The sequence below is a fragment of the Choristoneura fumiferana genome, chromosome 12, assembly GCF_025370935.1.
Source record: "Choristoneura fumiferana chromosome 12, NRCan_CFum_1, whole genome shotgun sequence".
NCBI classification, from domain to species: Eukaryota; Metazoa; Arthropoda; class Insecta; order Lepidoptera; family Tortricidae; genus Choristoneura; species Choristoneura fumiferana.
Genome location: NC_133483.1, coordinates 22,648,124 through 22,665,285, shown reverse-complemented (window position 1 = coordinate 22,665,285; position 17,162 = coordinate 22,648,124). Strand labels below are relative to the sequence as shown.

Here is a 17,162-nt window from a genome sequence, read left to right as displayed (position 1 = left end):
ATAGACCTTATCTATCGTAACTAATATATTGAAATTTAATGCTGCTCCGAAATATTTGAGTACCTTGGCCGCTACCATATATCTGATGGCGACTGTAGGTTTAATTTTTATCTCCTAATATTTTTCTATTAATTTCGTCTTGCTTAGTTTAGCAAACAGTGTCAGTAGGTAACAGAATGATTAAGCATCACAAACAGTATTAAACACTTGAGTATTAGTACTACTAGTGACCGAAAGTTCTTATAAAGGGTTTAGCAGGCTAAGGAAGGACATGTGAACCCTGTGAAGAAAAAGGTGAAATTGGTAAATTCAATTGTTTTCGCCTCATACTAGTAACTGATCACTCCAACTCTCAGCCCCTATCTTGAACTGTCACAGAGAGATAATGTCAAAAATGTATTTTCTTAACATTTGTTTCCAAACTCGTTTTTCTCCTATCCATAGTAGTGCTCTTTGTGTAAGTTTTTGGTTACAAAATACGTCACGATCGGCGTACGCGCGTTAAAATCTCAATTGTATGGAAACACGAACATCGCTAACGTTCTGCTAGAGGCGCTCTTCGTGTTTCCATATAAATTGAGATTTTAACGCGAACGCGATCGAGACGTATTTTGTAACCGAAAAATTACACTAAGGGCACAGCTAAAGCATCGAAACAGAATCTCACCTACGTAGTTTGAGTGGGAGTATATATACCTTACAATTTTATTAATATTTTAAACGAGAAAAATAGAAAGAAAAAAATGACAACTTGTTTTTTGACAGCTTTATTAAACAAGTTTTATTAATGTACAACTATGAAAAAAATAATATAAATTGCAAATAGTACTAGCTACTACCATACGAAAAATCAAATGATTATAATTGGTGCAACATACTGAAAAAAATAAAAAAAACTGACGAAAGTATTCCAACACAGAAGCAGTTCAGTAGCCTTTTGTGACAGCCATACGTCAAATTCAGAAAATACACTCTTTGTTGCTAGGCAAACGAACATGAAACTTAAAAAGCGAACCTTCAGAAGGCTAGACTCTTGATACTTGAATACTTTCGTTAGTTTTTTTTTTTTTTTCAGTATGGTCACAGTGTAAGAAAATGGTATGGTATACCAATTATAATCAATTATTTTTTTGTATGGTAGTAGCTATAGGTACTATTTTTTTTTATTCGACAAGCGAGCAAGTGGGTCTCCTGATGGTAAGAGATCACCACGGCCATAGACACCTGCAACACCAGCGGGATTGCAGATGCGTTGCCAATTAGAGGCCTAAGATGGGATACCTCAAGTGCCAGTAATTCACCGCTGTATTACTCTCCACGCCGAAACACAACAGTGCAAGCACGGCAGGATTAGCGAGCAAGATGGTGGTAGTTATCCGGGCGGACCTTGCACAAGGTCCTACCACTTGCAAAATTTACAATTTAAATGATTTTTTTCATAGTTCTACCTTCAAAGAAACTTGTTAAATAAAGCTGTCGAAAAATAAATTGTAATTTTTTTCCTTCTATTTTTCACGTATAAAATATTAATAAAATTGTAAGGTATACTCCCACTCAAACTACGTAGCTTCGATTCTGTTTCGATGCTTTAGCTGCTATGGATTAGGAGAAAAACGAGTTTGAAAAATTTTTTAAGAAAATACATTATCTCTGTGACAGTTCAAGATAGAGGGATGAGAGTTGGAGTGATTACTAGTTATGAGGCGACAAACAACTGTCATTTACCAATTCACCTTTTCACAGGGCCACATGTCCTTCCTTTGCCTGCTAAATCCTTTTCATTGATTTCCAAACCCATTTGATGATACAAATTGCTCTTGCATTGTATTTTAGCAGAGCTGGAGAGCCAAAGGCTAATGAAATGTGCTTTGCCCCCTGAACTTTTAATCATGCTCTTATAATATGAATAAATTAACAAAGGCATGTTAATCTGTGCCTACTAAAAGTATAAAATTGATAGCAAAATGCTAAACAAACTGAACATTACTTGTGTAATAAAGTTGTAAAACTTGTATCAGAGTAATTGTTTCATCATTATTATTATTTTTTTCATTTTGTTATGATTCTGATGTTTTTTTTTTTATTTATATTGGTCAGCACACTTGATACGCCTTGGAACGACTCTAATCTGCTAAACAAGCTAAACAGTAAACACCAACAAACCAATTCCATTTTAATCATGAATTTAGTGAATTCGTTGACGACGCCTTGGAATACTAGTTTCCTCTTGTTTTTTTTGTTCTGTGTAAATAAATAAAAATGCGTATTAAAATAATAATATGATACCTAAAACATTTTGTACATATGACAATTTGTACTTTTAGGAATAGGTATAAGAATATGTATTTTTTTGTTTTTTGAATTCATAGATAAATAAATATATTATGTACTTATACCTATATGATTCTTTCTCTGTCTATTCTGAATTAGTCTTCATTTTGTTATTGGGCTTGCAGACAGATTCTGTAGTAAACTATTTTTGTGAATTAATGAGTATATAATTTGTTTTATATTGTCTTGTTTGATTATAACCTGCCCTGCCTATCCATATTACATACTATAAATAACCAAACAGAACAGCACAGACATTTTTTTATTTATCTTATCATCAAAACTACAATTTCGCTTCATTTCTCAAATGTTTAATATTAGGGGAGGCCAAGAGGGGATTTTGTGCGTTTTACTCGAGCGCGTCAGATAACCATATAGGGAGAATCCTTGCACCCTGTAAAGTGCCCCCACCATATATGAACCCTTAATATAGGGGCGTGCGTTGAAGGTAGCCGATCAGATTATTAAAAAAAAATCAACCCTTAGGAAATGTATACGGATTTTTAGATAAGTGAATAGACAGATTTGTGGTAGACATTTGTTTCGAGTTCTGTGCTATTTACTTGTTCAGGAATTGTGTATGGCCTAACAGACAACTTACAAAAAATTCAAGAGTTGCAATCAACACAATCACGAGATGACGAGGTGCAGAAACCGAGAGGTATTAATCTGACGGGTTGGTTGGTAAGGGTGGCCGTAAGGAGGGGAAAAAAAAGTTATTCGAGCGTATGATACTCACAGGTAATGTTAAGTGAACCCAAAAAAAATCCTTTTGAAATGACTCGAATGAATGAATCGATTTGGACCCGACCAAAAGTCATAACCGATTTTAAAAAATGTAAAAAAAAATCGTGACCTTTATACTCGAGCGCGTCAGATTTTTGGGTGCGTCCCACGAGATATAACTACAAAATATCTAATTTCATATTAATACCGTTCAGAAGATATAATGAACGTTAGCTATAACAAAAAGTATATTTTTTTAACGTATAACGCTTATTACATAACGTCATTGTTCGATACAGCGCCATCTATAGTTCATCTGCTGAACTAGATAGCTTGCTAATTAATAAAAATGATCGATGCCCGTTAACATTCATGCACCTCATTAGTTACAAAATAAAACACAAAATGTGGTGGCGCTAGTATCGTTTGTTTGTCAGTGTTCCATTGCACGCTTCGAAGTAATAAGTCCAAAAAATCCAACCGATCTCTCATTTTGGGCATCCAATTTTACAGTTATTTTTATAAAACTTTAATTTGTACAAGATTTATATGGACTCATTTCTTGTAACATACATACATTACATTAGGTATATCACTCATAATATATAATGTGTGAATGTTAAATTATGTGGCGGCTTTCTTTGACGTCAGGTTTTTTTTTGTAACAGCGGAAAAAAATAATGGCTTGCTTGATTGTTTGCTTGCATCAGGTTTTAATGAATTATAAGTTTTTTCTTAGGTGTTATGAACATTACACGCTTTTATAGTTATACCTAAAAAAAAATTTTTTTTTTAAATGATACTTGTCGTTCATTATATCCAGTGAACGTTATACTAAACAAGTATAAAGTGAGCGTATATATTATGAACAACTAGCTTTTACCCGCGGCTTCGCACGCGTAAACTATTCGGTCTGGTAATTGCAATTGAAATTTTCGGGATTTTACAAAATTCCCCTGGAAATTTCCAAAATTTATATCGTGGTCTTCATTGAGGTTGTGTTGTGAATAACTGTACCAAATTCAAGACTCTAAACCCAGTGCTAAAATTTCAAAATTTTTCCCTATCCAAATTCAAATTCATATAATTTATTCAGTAAATAGGCCGCAATGGGCACTTTTACACGTCATTTTTTTAAATACCAGCACTTTCGGAAAGACCATCATTGCCAAGAAGAATGCGCCGCAAGAAGCTTGGCAGAAAGTCATTTTTTCAAAATAAAATAAGTACAAATAAAATACTTAAAAACTACAGTAAGTATACACATAAAGAATAAATTACAAAATAATAATAACAATAATACACGGATGTATGGGGTCCCTTAGTTACAAAACTGTCCCGTGGAAATATCGGGATAAAAAGTAGCGTATGTGTTATTCCAGACGTCCGGCTACCTACATACCAAATTTCATGCCTCTAAGCCCAGCGGTTGTTATTTCGAGATTTTATCCCTATCCCGTGGGAATATCGGAATAAAAAGTAGCCTATGTGTTATTCCAGAGGTCCAGCTACCTACATACCAAATTTCATGGCTCTAAGCCCAGTGGTTGTTATTTCGAGATTTTATCCCTAGTTATCCCGTGGGAATATCGGGTCAAAAAGTCATTTAAGTGTTATTCCAGATGTCCAGTTACCTACGTACCAAATTTCATGACTCTTAAGCCCAGCGGTTATTATTTCGAGATTTTATCCCCCCGTGGGAATATCGGAATAAATAGTAGCCTATGTGTTATTCCAGAGGTCCAGCTACCTACATACCAAATTTCATGGCTCTAAGCCCAGTGGTTGTTATTTCGAGATTTTATCCCTAGTTATCCCGTAGGAATATCGGGTCAAAAAGTCGCTTAAGTGTTATTCCAGATGTTCAGTTACCTACATACCAAATTTCATGACTCTAAGCCCAGCGGTTATGATTTCGAGATTTTATCCCTATCCCGTGGGAATATCGGAATAAATAGTAGCCTATGTGTTATTTCAGAGGTTCAGCTACCTACACACTAAATTTCATGGCTCTAAGCCCAGCGGTCGTTATTTCAAGATTTTATCCCTAGGTATCCCGTGGGAATATCGAGTCAAAAAATTGCCTATGTGTTATTTCAGACATCCAATTACCTACATACCAAATTCATGACTCTAAAACTAGCGGTTGTTATTTCGAGAATTTATCCCTATCCCGTGGGAATATCGGGATAAAAAGTATCCTATGTTTTAATCCAGGTTATAAACTAACTTTTCGCTAAATTTCATCCAAATCCGTCCAGCCGTTTAAGCGCGAAAAAGTAACAAACATACTCACTCACAAACTTTCACATTTATAATATTAGTAGGATATATAATACATTCATATATCTCGTATTACATTTCCCAGATTTAAACAGACGATTCAGCTTGATATCCTAGTCGTCCTGAATACAGTTACATGATGGGAATTCGTTGTTGAAGAAAAAAAATTACATATTTATAGCAAAGGAAAGAGGGAGGAATGAACACTAAATATTTATAAATATAGTTTATTTACAGTAAACGCCGGGACTCGTTATCAAATATAATAAAAACAATCGCTCCGGCCGCCCGGCGACTCACGCGCAGCCTCACGACACACACTCATACACACAGACACGCACAGACACGGTTCGGCCGGTCGCAACACGCGGTCGGGCTCGATCCGACACGAGCGACACAATAATCTACACGGTACAAATGCGACACGCTCCTCTTGACTGTTCACCTACAGCTCGTCGTGGTCCTCGGCGGGCACGTCCTCGGCGTCGTCCTCGGCGGCGGGCGCGTCCTGATCCAGGTCGTCGTCGTCGATGGTGTCGGCGCTGTCGGCCGGCAGACCCATCTCTGCGAACAGCATGCGCTCGACGGACTCTGCGAACTCGACGGCCTGCCCCTCCTGCAGCATGAAGCCGGAGCGCAGCGCCGCCGTGCGGTAGAGCGCGGTGGCGGCGCGCAGCGCGGCGGGGTCGTCGGGCGCGTCGGTCACGCGCCGCAGCAGCTCGCGCACCAGCGGGGGGCGCGGGTTCACCTCGAGCATCTTCTTCTGGGACAGGTGGTGCTGGCGCTGCGCGTCGTCGGCCTTCTGGTGCGCGTTGGACAGGGCGAGGCGCTCCATGTTGCCGGTCCAGCCGAACACGGTGGCCACGAGCGCGGCGGGCGAGCGCGCCAGCCGCCGCGACACTTGGGCGCGCGTGATGTGCGCGCCGAGCTTGTCCTGCAGCCAGCTCAGCAGCGGCTCGTACTGCGCCTTGTACTGCTCCATGCGCTCCTTCTGCTGGTCGCTCTCGTCCAGGTCGAAGATCTCCTTGGCCACGTTCTGGAACTTCTTGCCGTCGTACTCGGGCAGCGCGCCGAGGCAGTACTCGTCGACGGCCTCCGTCAGATAGAGCACCTCGTGGCCCGACCGCCCCAGCCGCTCCGCGAACGGCGACCGCTCCACCTGCACACACACACACACACGCATCGCCGTTAGCTTACACCTACACCTACACCTACACGTGGCATGACGCATGACGGACGACGCTCCTGACGCCAGACGCCAGACGCCACTGCCAGGTATCGAGAGTGACACCACTGTTTCAAAATATTCTACTTTTAAAACATTTTTGATGGCTCGCTCCGTTCCGGAACTCCTGCGAGACTAAAAAGCTATGTAGCCTTCGAGCTTAGCCGTATATCAGAATCTCAATTTTGAGACCTATCAGGCTTAACTGTGACCGAAAACTATGGCGAAAGACTGAGTCTTATTTAAAAATGTCGAAAGTTCGATTCTCTGAGACTCACTAGAAACAAAAGAATAAATTTAAGAGGAAAGTAGGTATGATTCTATCCCGATGAGAGATTTGACATTATTTTTAAATTCAAGGTAGTAAACAAAATTTCGAGCTCAAAAAGATCGAGCCTAGAAACTAAACTGAGCTTAAAAAGACTAATCCTCTTAAAAAGTTATAGCATCTCAGGCTTTATAGAGCCTTCTCAGTGAGCTCAGCCCCTAGAAAGGAGTCGCCGGGGTGTTGTCGAACGGTAGAGGCTCGGTGATCGTTACCTCAGCGCGGCTGGCGCCGGCTATGTAGTAGATGTGGTTCTGTCCGGGCTTCATGCGCGCCACGTAGTCCGCCAGGAAGGTCATGGCGGCGCCGCGCGACGAGTGGAACCGCAGCAGCTTGGCCAGCCGCGCGCGGTTGGACGGGTCCTCCATCACGCCCAGCTTGATGCTGCACACACGACACGACCACCAACGTTACTCCAATACCAATACGACTGCACGTCGCGCGTCGCGCAATAGCCAATAACTGTTCACGCAGCGCACGAGTCCATGGCCCATGGTGCGGTGCCGATTACTGCTGCCTCGCAAAGCATTTGTGATAAACATAAAAAAATAAACCAGCGCGGCAGCGGTCGACGACAGCCAGCACGATGGGCAACCGTGTGTTCACTGCGTACAAGTTAAAGACTTCAACCAGCGAGGGCCTACTCTAGCTGACGCGGTGCGCACGGAGCGGGTGGACGCCTATTGAAACCTGCACCGTCGTCAGCTAGCGTGTGCCCTGGGGCCGTGGGCCTGGGGCCAATGGGACGCTCACTTGGTGGAGTACTCCTTCCAGAAGTGTTCGTACTCGTCGTCGGGTATCTTCTTGAGCATGTCTAGCGCCTTGCGGACGAGCTTCTTCTTGATGACCTTGACGAGCTTGTGCTGCTGGAGCGTCTCGCGCGACACGTTGAGCGGCAGGTCGTCCGAGTCGACCAGCCCCTGGATGAAGGCCAGGTAGTTGGGCATGAGGTCGTTGAACTCGTCCGTGATGAACACGCGCCGCACGAACAGCTTGATGTGGTCCGTCTTGGTGCCGTAGCGGTTGAAGGAGTCCGCGGGCTGCACGCGCGGCACGAACAGCAGCGCGCGGAACGACACCTCGCCCTCCGCCACGAAGTGAGCCCTGGGGGGGGGAGGACACATCACTTTAACAATATTATTATTTGGCAGGGTTTACCGAATATTCGGCTAAATCACCGAATGTTCGGCAATGCGGTATTCGAACTTTTCACTGTATTGAGCATACATGGCTCTGGAGTTGATACAGTGAGGATTTATGTTTTCGCTAGCACGGTAGCTTCATTCCAATAACAGCAGATAAAAAAGTTGGCTATTCATTAGAAACAAAATATAAGTAGTATGTAGCTGTTTTGAAATTAATCTACAGTGATATTTATAATAAAATAATAAGTTAATATAATCAATCGATCTTTATTGCAAGAAATTAAGCAAGTTTTTTATTTTAATCAAGAGTCGCATGTTAAATTGCAACATTTCACCAAAGAATGAATCATATTTTTAGTTTCTACTTAGGAATCAATTATGCCGAATATTCGGTTGGATAAAAGTTTTACCGAACATTCGGGCGAATATTCGTATTTTGTGAAACCCATGTTCGGCCCATCTCTAAATCATAGAGTATACGCCCGACGTCTAAATGATAACCGAGATCTGACGGGTTGGTTGGTGGGGGGTAGCCGTAATGTTAAGTGAACCCAAAAAATGTCCTATTCAAATGACTGACGATTTAGACGCGATTAAAAGTCATGACCGATTTTTGAAAATGTAAAAAAAATCGTGACCTTGAAATACTCGAGCACGTCAGATTTTTATACAGAAGGTTCAGCTTGATGTCCTAGTCGTCTTAACCTCCTAAGTCCTCGCGTACTTTATAAAGAAACAATCAACACTAAGAATAATGGCCGAATGTACTTTATAAAGTACAAATTGTTCATTGAATAAATAATTCAAAGAATATTGTAATAATATCCAAAATAACAATGCAGATCAATCAAGTCTAGGTCTTAAACGCTAAGTTTGTTAAAAAATGTCGACAATTACATGATGGGAATTAAAATACATAACAAATATCTATGAAATGTCTTTATATAAAAATAATTACAAGAAATAATGTTGAAAGAAAGTTTCTTCATCTTCATCGTCACTGCGTTCGTTTTCGATTTGGTCAATTTCCTCGTTATCTCGTGATTCTGTTGATTGTACGAGGGCTACACGGAAAGTTTCGGGAATCCAAAACTTAGAAACTTAATTTTGGCACATATTATACCTTTTTATAATCTCTAAAGTTTCATTATCTTAACACACTGACCACATAGAAAAAGAAAGTGATGGTTCGGTTTCAATTGTTTTTTGAAGTCGTCGAGTCGCTGATGAAAATTGAATTGTCCCGTGAAAACTTAAGAGCTATGATTAGAATTTATTACGACTTTAAAAATGATATTTTGTATCCTTGTGAGCGTGCCGCGCAGCACTGCCCGGGCGTAGTGGGCTTTCAAATGGGTTAATTTAGTCGCCAGTGTTTAGTTTATAATCTCGTTTTGAAAATATTAATTTATTCTTTGGCAGATGACACAAACATCATAACGTAACCAAGGAAACAAAAGCATAGACTAGTAGATAATATGAAATATAAAATGATATATATCAAGAACGAACACGTTATTGTGATCAGATGAAATGGCATCATGGCGGCAGATGGTACAGTTAACGTCATACATAAATAAGTGATCACTTTTGTACCTTGTCACTTTCATGTTTAAAAGCCATATGAAATTGTGTAACGCCTGAAAGCGAAAAGATACAAAAATGATCACTTATTTATGACGTTGATTGTACTAATGTGGAGACGGTGCGAGAGAGTAAGATATAGAAAAATATTGAGAAGGAATGAGAGGCGCGGAGTGGAAAATACACAGTTGTACGCTCCAGGTTTTATTGATGGTTTGTTACATTGCTTTTCTTTATGTCACGTTCAAATCGTCAGATTATTGAAATGTACACTTTTCTCCGTTTACTTTGTCTTAATCTGACGCGCTCGAGTTTTTATAAGGGTTGATTTTTTTTTCTAATCTGATCGGCTGCCCTCGATGCACGCCCCTATATTAAGGGTTTATATACATTACAAAGCTTTGCTAAGCTTACTTTGGGACTAGGTCAATTGGTGTGAATTGTTCCGTGATATTTATTTTTTATTTTTATTTATTTATTTACAGGGTGCAAGGATTCTCCCTATATGGTTCTCTGACGCGCTCGAGTAAAACGTAAAATCCCCTCTCGGGCTCCCCTACTATAAACAGGGATAGTTCCAAATGACTCCAGAGTGGCGCTAGAGTAGCACGAGGGTATAATACCTGATTGGGTTAACGGATATATTGATCGAACACGAGTGCAACTGGCTCACAAATTGTTTGGTGCAGAAGGGGTTTAGTGTCAGTGGCACTAGCAGTAGCAGTAGGAATGTGTAGAGTAGATCGGTGAACATGACAGACCTGGCGAGCGGCGGCGACGTGTCCTTGGTGAGCGACTTGTAGAAGGTGACGTACTCGTCGTCGGCCACCGCGCTGGGCTTGCGCGTCCAGATGGGCTTGTTGTCGTTCATGAGCTCCCAGTCCCACACGGTCTTCTCGGTCTTCTTGGTCTCCGGCTTCTCTTCCGCCGCGTCCTCCACCTGCGGGACATGCGCGACATGAAGAGCGTACCGCCCGTGCAAAAAATATAAAGATCCTCAATATCTACAAATGCGAAACTTATCGAGAGCGCGTCTGCGCTGCGAGTAGCATCTATAACACTTTTCATAGTTTATGGTCAGCGAAAAATTAAAAAGTTAAAAAGATTGCAGGCGCGCTAGCTCGACAATAATAAATTAGCGCGCCTGCAATCAGTCACAACTTTTTTTAAAAGTTAAAAAGGCCATGGAAATGTTGGTACAAGTCGTATACAGCCAAATCTAATGGGCGGTATCAGATATTTTGTTGGAACTTCGGACTTTTTTTTATTGGGTCTGAAACAGCTTGTGGTGTTTTCGGTAGAAAAATACAGCTGCAGTTTATTTTTAATGAAAAAAGGCGGGAAAGCATAAGAAAAATAATTGGAATAAAGTAAATGTTATGATATATTTTGAGAAAAAGTTCAGTCTATTTCAGAATTATTGACCATTTTTGAGAAAAGCTTTACATTAGTCTCGGCTGGAATAGCAATTGCTGGCTTCGTATTAGTTAAACGGACTCGCAAGCTCGTCCGTTTAATATTCATACTCAGCCAGCAATTGGCTACTTCCAGGCCATGACAATAATCTACTATTACTTTACGATGAAACGGTCGGATGATGGACCCAAGAAGAGCTGAGAAGGAAACTGGCTCAATCGGTCTCGGTCGACTGGGACGAGCTGGAAGAAACCGCGCAAGATCGAGCCAAATGGAGAACTCTTCTACTTGGCCCTACGTCACCGATCAGCCAGTGCTCATTGTACCTGCGCGTCGTCGTCTTCGTCGGCGGCGTCCCCCCCGGCGTCCTTCTCGACGGGCTCGTGGACGGTCTCGGTGCGCGCGGCCCACAGGTAGATGGGGAAGTTGATGAACTGCGAGTACTTCTTGACCAGCGCGCGGATGGTGTCCGGCTGCAGGTAGTCCGCCGCCTCCTCCTTCAGGTGCAGCCTGCGACCAACACGACACGGGTCAGGTCAGGACGTGGTCTCAGTGTTGCCAGTGGTACTGGTACTGGTACTGGTACCGGTACTCACGTGATGTGCGTGCCGCGAGCCAGCGTGTTGCCGCGCGGGTCGGGCGCCACGCTGAAGGAGCTGGCGTCGGACTCCCAGACGTGTTGGTCGTCGTCGTTATGCTTGGACACGACGGTCACCTTGTCGGCCACCAGGAACGCCGAGTAGAAGCCCACGCCGAACTGCCCGATCATGTCGTTCATCTCCTGTCCGCCGCTCTGCAACAGACGAGGGGAACGTGAGCGCCCGGCGTCGAAACGTGCTCGTCTTTCGAGAGGATAGCTGCGCCAGCAGTTCGACTTCCTTCAGGGAACGATACGCTTATGACACTGAAGGTGGCTAATTATATATTTATCCGGGCGCAGCATTAACGATATAGACGGACGAATCGGTTGAAGCCGCGGGTTCGCCAAGCGACTGGAGGTATAGGGGAGGCTTATATGTTCAACAGTGGGGGTCCTACAGCTTAAGAGCCAGGCCGCACTACGGCTGAACCGCCGCGGTTCTTAAAGGCCAAGTCGCTCGGCCAGGCGATGGTATGATGCCGGCGAGTTACCTTCTCGGCGTCCTGCATCTTGGAGAGGAAGTCTGCGGTGCCGGACTTGGCGATGGTGCCGAGGTTGTTGACGAGGTCGTGGCGCGTCATGCCGAGGCCGGAGTCGCTGATGGACAGCAGCCGCCGCGCCGCGTCCGCCTTGATGCGGATGCCCAGCTCGCTGCTGGCCGCCAGCACGCCCGGATCCGTCAGGGACATCAGCCGGATCTTGTCCAGCGCGTCCGACGCGTTAGAGATCAGCTCGCGGAGGAAGATCTGGAAACAGGTCGACGATATCATCTAATTAAATACGGTACTATACCAATACGTATGGTGATGTTTTCTTCGTCGTTGTTGTGAATCGTAATGGGTTCCGAAAATGTTAAAACAGCTCTCGAGCTCGACATCAACCGCGTAGACTTCAGCTAGAGTCTCACATTTTGACCGTTGCAATGCGATGACAGTTATTGTTACTGTTCAGGTATCGAGCGTGTCGTAAACGGTTATAATGCCAGATATGAACTTAAATGCGCGCTTTAAGTGGAGCTTCTCGATCGTCTGCGATCAAGACCATAAGAGATCGTGCGGTGTGGGGTGGTGGCGCGTGGCGCGTGGTGCGAGTGACTGACCTCCTTGTTGCGGTAGAGCGAGTTGATGATGAGCTTCATCATGCGGTTGACCTCCGTCTGGAAGGTGTGGTTGGACGCTTTGGCCAGCAGCTCCCGGCGCTGCGCCGCGCTCAGCTCGTCCGGGGAGATCGCCTCCTCCTCGCGTAGCACCGCCTCCGCGTCTGCGATACGACACGCTTTACTGACATGCGGTATGCGATATGCGACATGCGACATGCGATGCGACGACAACATATCATAACATACGGAGATCGAAAACTGCAACCGAATTGATAATGATCACATTGATCACAATCGTAAGACAGACGTATTTCATAAAGCCCGCCAGATATCAACGATCAACACGAACGGGCATGCGTCCGTCGCGCGTCGCGCTCCGCAACCGTGACGACGGCGCGGCATCGATCCAACGGACGCCAGTGCACGCAGCGTCCAGTGCAGAGTGCTGCCGGGCCGGGCCGGGCCTGATGTCCACCTGTGACCGTAACGCGGGCGGAGGCGGGGCGGGGGCGGGGGCGCGGGCGGGGAGGCGGGCGGCGTGCCACACGCGCGCTCGTTCAAGCTGCGGTTCGCGGCGCGGCGCGTGGCCGGCCACTCGTACGTGTCGGCGGTGCGGCCGCTCGGCCTGCGTGAGTGAACCGCGCCAGCGCCACGGGGCCCGCGCTCGGGTTTCGGACCCGAATGCGGGCCCCGTGCCCCGTGCCGCCCTATAGGAGACGACGCACGCTCAATATTTAGTGTCGACAGTGTTATCGACTTATGATGACACTGAGCTCTCAGGTACAACAGAGCGCAGGGCGGCGGGCGGTCTGACGATCTCTATGTTGCAGCGGCGCTGGTGACGGACAAGTGGTGGGTGCGCGGAGCGGCGGCAGAGGGGGAGAGGGAGGAGGGGGAGGGGGAGGGGGAGGCGGAGGCGGCGGCGGCGGCGCTGCGGCGCGTGGAGGCGCTGTTCGCGCACGGCCCGAGGGACAAGTACGAGCGGCCGCTGCTCTCCTCACACGAGTCAGTAATGCGACTGTGACCTTAGCGTTACCCCGGCAGCCCGTGTTCGCTGTTCGCTAACGGTGTGCCTGCGCAGGTACGGGTGGTGGGCGGGCAGCGCGCGGCGGCTGTGGGCGGCGCGGTGGGACGACCGGCGGCTGCATCACCCCTTGCGCGACTCGCCGTGGCTCAAGACGCGCATGCGCGTGCTGTGCGACGCGCGCGCCCCCCCCGCCGTCCCCGCCGCCCCGCACAAGCGCTAGCCGACCACAAGCAAACACCGATCACTACTGGTATACAAACCGAACTATTGACTTCTCAAGAAAACTGACAAAAATAAATAAACCAAAAACATGGCAATACCCTGACATTCAGTGACAGTAATGCAGCTAAAACCAAAAATAACTTCCACATGATTATGACACACCTATCTTGTTAATTTTCTGATTTCACACTCGCTAGACTACACCGTATCTAAGGCATGTAATTGATGCATTTGTTACATTAGGCTCGACTAAAAACCAAAACATGTCATGTGAAACAGCAACAAATTCAATACGACTTGCCTTCTCAATTTTATATTTTATTATTTATTTATTTTAATACAGTGGTCTCGGTGCCGAATATGATTTTGTACCTTTCGGCGTTGAGACCCTTGGTTTGTGGGGCCCTGGCGCTCTGAGTCTCTTCAAAGATTCTTTTTTTTTTGAGGCTTTGAACACTCCAGGTGATCATGTCAGCCTCATGGGCGCTCGCTCATGTTTCCTACGCAAGGGACATATTAAAAAATTGGTAAATGCAAATGGCTTTGCGAAATGTTGGCTCTGAGAGCCAACAATTGACCTGGCCATTGTGCATGGGGCCCAAACCCCCAAGTACCCTTCTCCTTAAGTCTGAGTTCCGAGCACATTCCAACAACAAATGGGACAAGTCATCTACCTTCCGGCAAATCTCACACAGAGGTGACAGTTTAACTCTCATCATGTGTAAGAATTTGTTTGTTGGGATGTGTCCGGAACGTACCTTCAAAGATCTATCAAAGAGACTCAGAAATACCACAGGAGACCGAAGAGCTGGCAGTTTCCTCGCTCAACGCATCAGTCTTGCGATCCAGCAGGGAAATGCTGCCAGCATCTTTGGTACCATGCCGCAGGGTCCATTTTTAGATTTATTATAGTTTTAGTTTATTTAATTTTATTGTACCTAATATACCTTTTTAATAGTTGGACCTGTATTGTTCTGGAAATAAAATTTTATCATAATGATTTCAAATTTGTTTCCTTGAACAGCTTCTTGTTCTACAAATCCTCTTACATTTTCCTGTTCCTGATATTGCATGCTACTGAATTATATCCCATCATTGCTCAAATATTAATAAACTAATTTAATGAAATCTGAAGAGTAAGGAAATCAGATATTAAAAATGTCACTCATAGAACTCTAACCTACCCAAATGTTTATCAGAGCAATGATAGAGATAAGCTACCAATGGTAAACCCGCAGATAAGCTATAAACCGATTAACAGAGACAATCAATTCCAGCCTGCAGTGAAGGCCACCAGCCACAATCACTAGTAAAAGTTACCAAACTTGTCTCTTCTAACACTCATTTTGCCTTAATTTAAAGTTACAAAGCAATCAATTATTGATTAAATGGGCTTTATAAAATTTATTGATTCAAATGTCATAAAAAAAATTTTCTCTTAAAGACAAGTAAAGCACAGCCTTAAATTAACTAAGGAATTTAAGTTAACATGATCTTGAACGACCAAATCAGCATTTGGGTTATTATTACCAGTGTGGCCGTGGAATGTATCACTAAAGTGTATAAGTATTTTGTAAGTATCAGAACTGGAAAATCTAGAACTCAACAACAGGTAATTTTGACAAATCAGCTGTCTCTGATGTCTAAATGCTGAGCACTGGTCTCTCGTCATGTATTCTCTATTGCTGTAAGGACACAGTGAGGCAGGGCAGTCGAGCCAACGCCGGGTACTGACCAGTGCGCGAGCCCTCCCGTGAGGCGCCCAGGTCGGCGTCCACCGTGAGCTCCTCCACGGTGCCCACGCCCTCCTCCTGCGCCGCGCTCCATCCTGCAACGCACGCACACGCTCGTTATACGCCACGACCATCGAATTCATCACACAAGGTTCCAATAAGTAAGGAGTCATATCATTATTATGAACAAATAAAATGATTTCAGAAAATATGACCGCCCCGGCGGCGCCGGCAGAAAGTTCTAGCTCCTCACGCCGCGAGCCGGGAGCCGAGGGCGTCGAACCCCGCGCAAACGCTTTAACGTCGTGCTGCGGTAGTGACCACATCATTAGAGGACTAATTCAGATCATGTTTCTGTTAACATTACGTTTCAATAGAGAATAATAATCGTAATCTTCCCGGACGCCTCTCGCCGAATCTTTGCAACGTAGACAAAACGCAACAACTTTAATATTATATTGTTTACCTGAGAGCAACAGCAAGCCGAATCCCAGCAATAAGAAGTACTTCATAATTAAAACTCCCTCGCGGGTGACGATAACTTATTAAATAACTATCTTAACTTATTGAATTAGTAATGCACCGGTCGACACAAAATAGCAGCTCCACGTTCGTCAACTCTTTGAGATCTTTTTGAAACTGACGGACAGAAGAAAAGAAAGGAGTTGATAAACGACTCCGCTTACATTAGCGGAAACTGTTCAACGCTTCCGTTTCTCATTGGACAAGATCGTGTCACACCGGCTAACAGCCAATCACTATCAACCACGCCATTCAATTTACAAATGACAGCGTTTTTACCATGTTTTGTGTCGCTATTTCATTGGTTGATACGATTTATTTCTACATCACTGTCAAAATTTAACTGGAATTTTCTAATCCAACATTAACCGCGCCGGTGACCCGGTTTTTTTTATTTATTATTTTATTAATCGGTATAAATTAAGTCAGTATTTTTTTTACTTTATTATAAGTATTTTGAGACGGCGCAAGGGGTGACACTCTTTCCCGGCCCGAACAACACCGACATGGAAATACCGGCCCTGTTTTTTGTGTACTCGCCCATAGAAACTGACAGGAGCTTCTATGGGCGTGTACACAAAAACAGGGTCGGTATTTCCATCCTGGTATTATCCGGGTCGCGAAAATCGAAGTTCTTGTCGTTCAGTCCCTCTTACACTAAACTATTTAATATGAGAGCGAGAGGGACGGTACGATACGAACTTCGATTTTTGAACTTCGGAGTTCCTCTTAATTTTATTTAAGCATGCTTCTTAAACGCTGCGTTAATGCCAACCGACACTCAGGTGCTGCCATTTATACAGATTTTACAGATTTTAAGATTTCGATATAGATAATAGATTTTACTGTAATTTTATACAGATTTTAACAATTTTAACATGTTC

General features: G+C 44.1%; 1 protein-coding gene across 1 annotated transcript; it reads right to left on the bottom strand.

The window, feature by feature from the left end:
- Positions 1 to 5,551: 5,551 nt before the first annotated feature.
- Positions 5,552 to 16,432, bottom strand: Gp93 (heat shock protein 90 Gp93). The gene is made up of 10 exons (XM_074095717.1): positions 16,223 to 16,432; positions 15,759 to 15,851; positions 12,775 to 12,935; positions 12,167 to 12,421; positions 11,632 to 11,828; positions 11,362 to 11,545; positions 10,381 to 10,559; positions 7,644 to 7,994; positions 7,106 to 7,274; positions 5,552 to 6,499 (listed from the first exon to the last, which is right to left on the bottom strand). The coding sequence occupies exons 1-10, from the start codon at positions 16,266 to 16,268 to the stop codon at positions 5,786 to 5,788; spliced, it is 2,349 nt and encodes a 782-aa protein (XP_073951818.1). The 5' UTR covers positions 16,269 to 16,432; the 3' UTR covers positions 5,552 to 5,785.
- Positions 16,433 to 17,162: the final 730 nt, after the last annotated feature.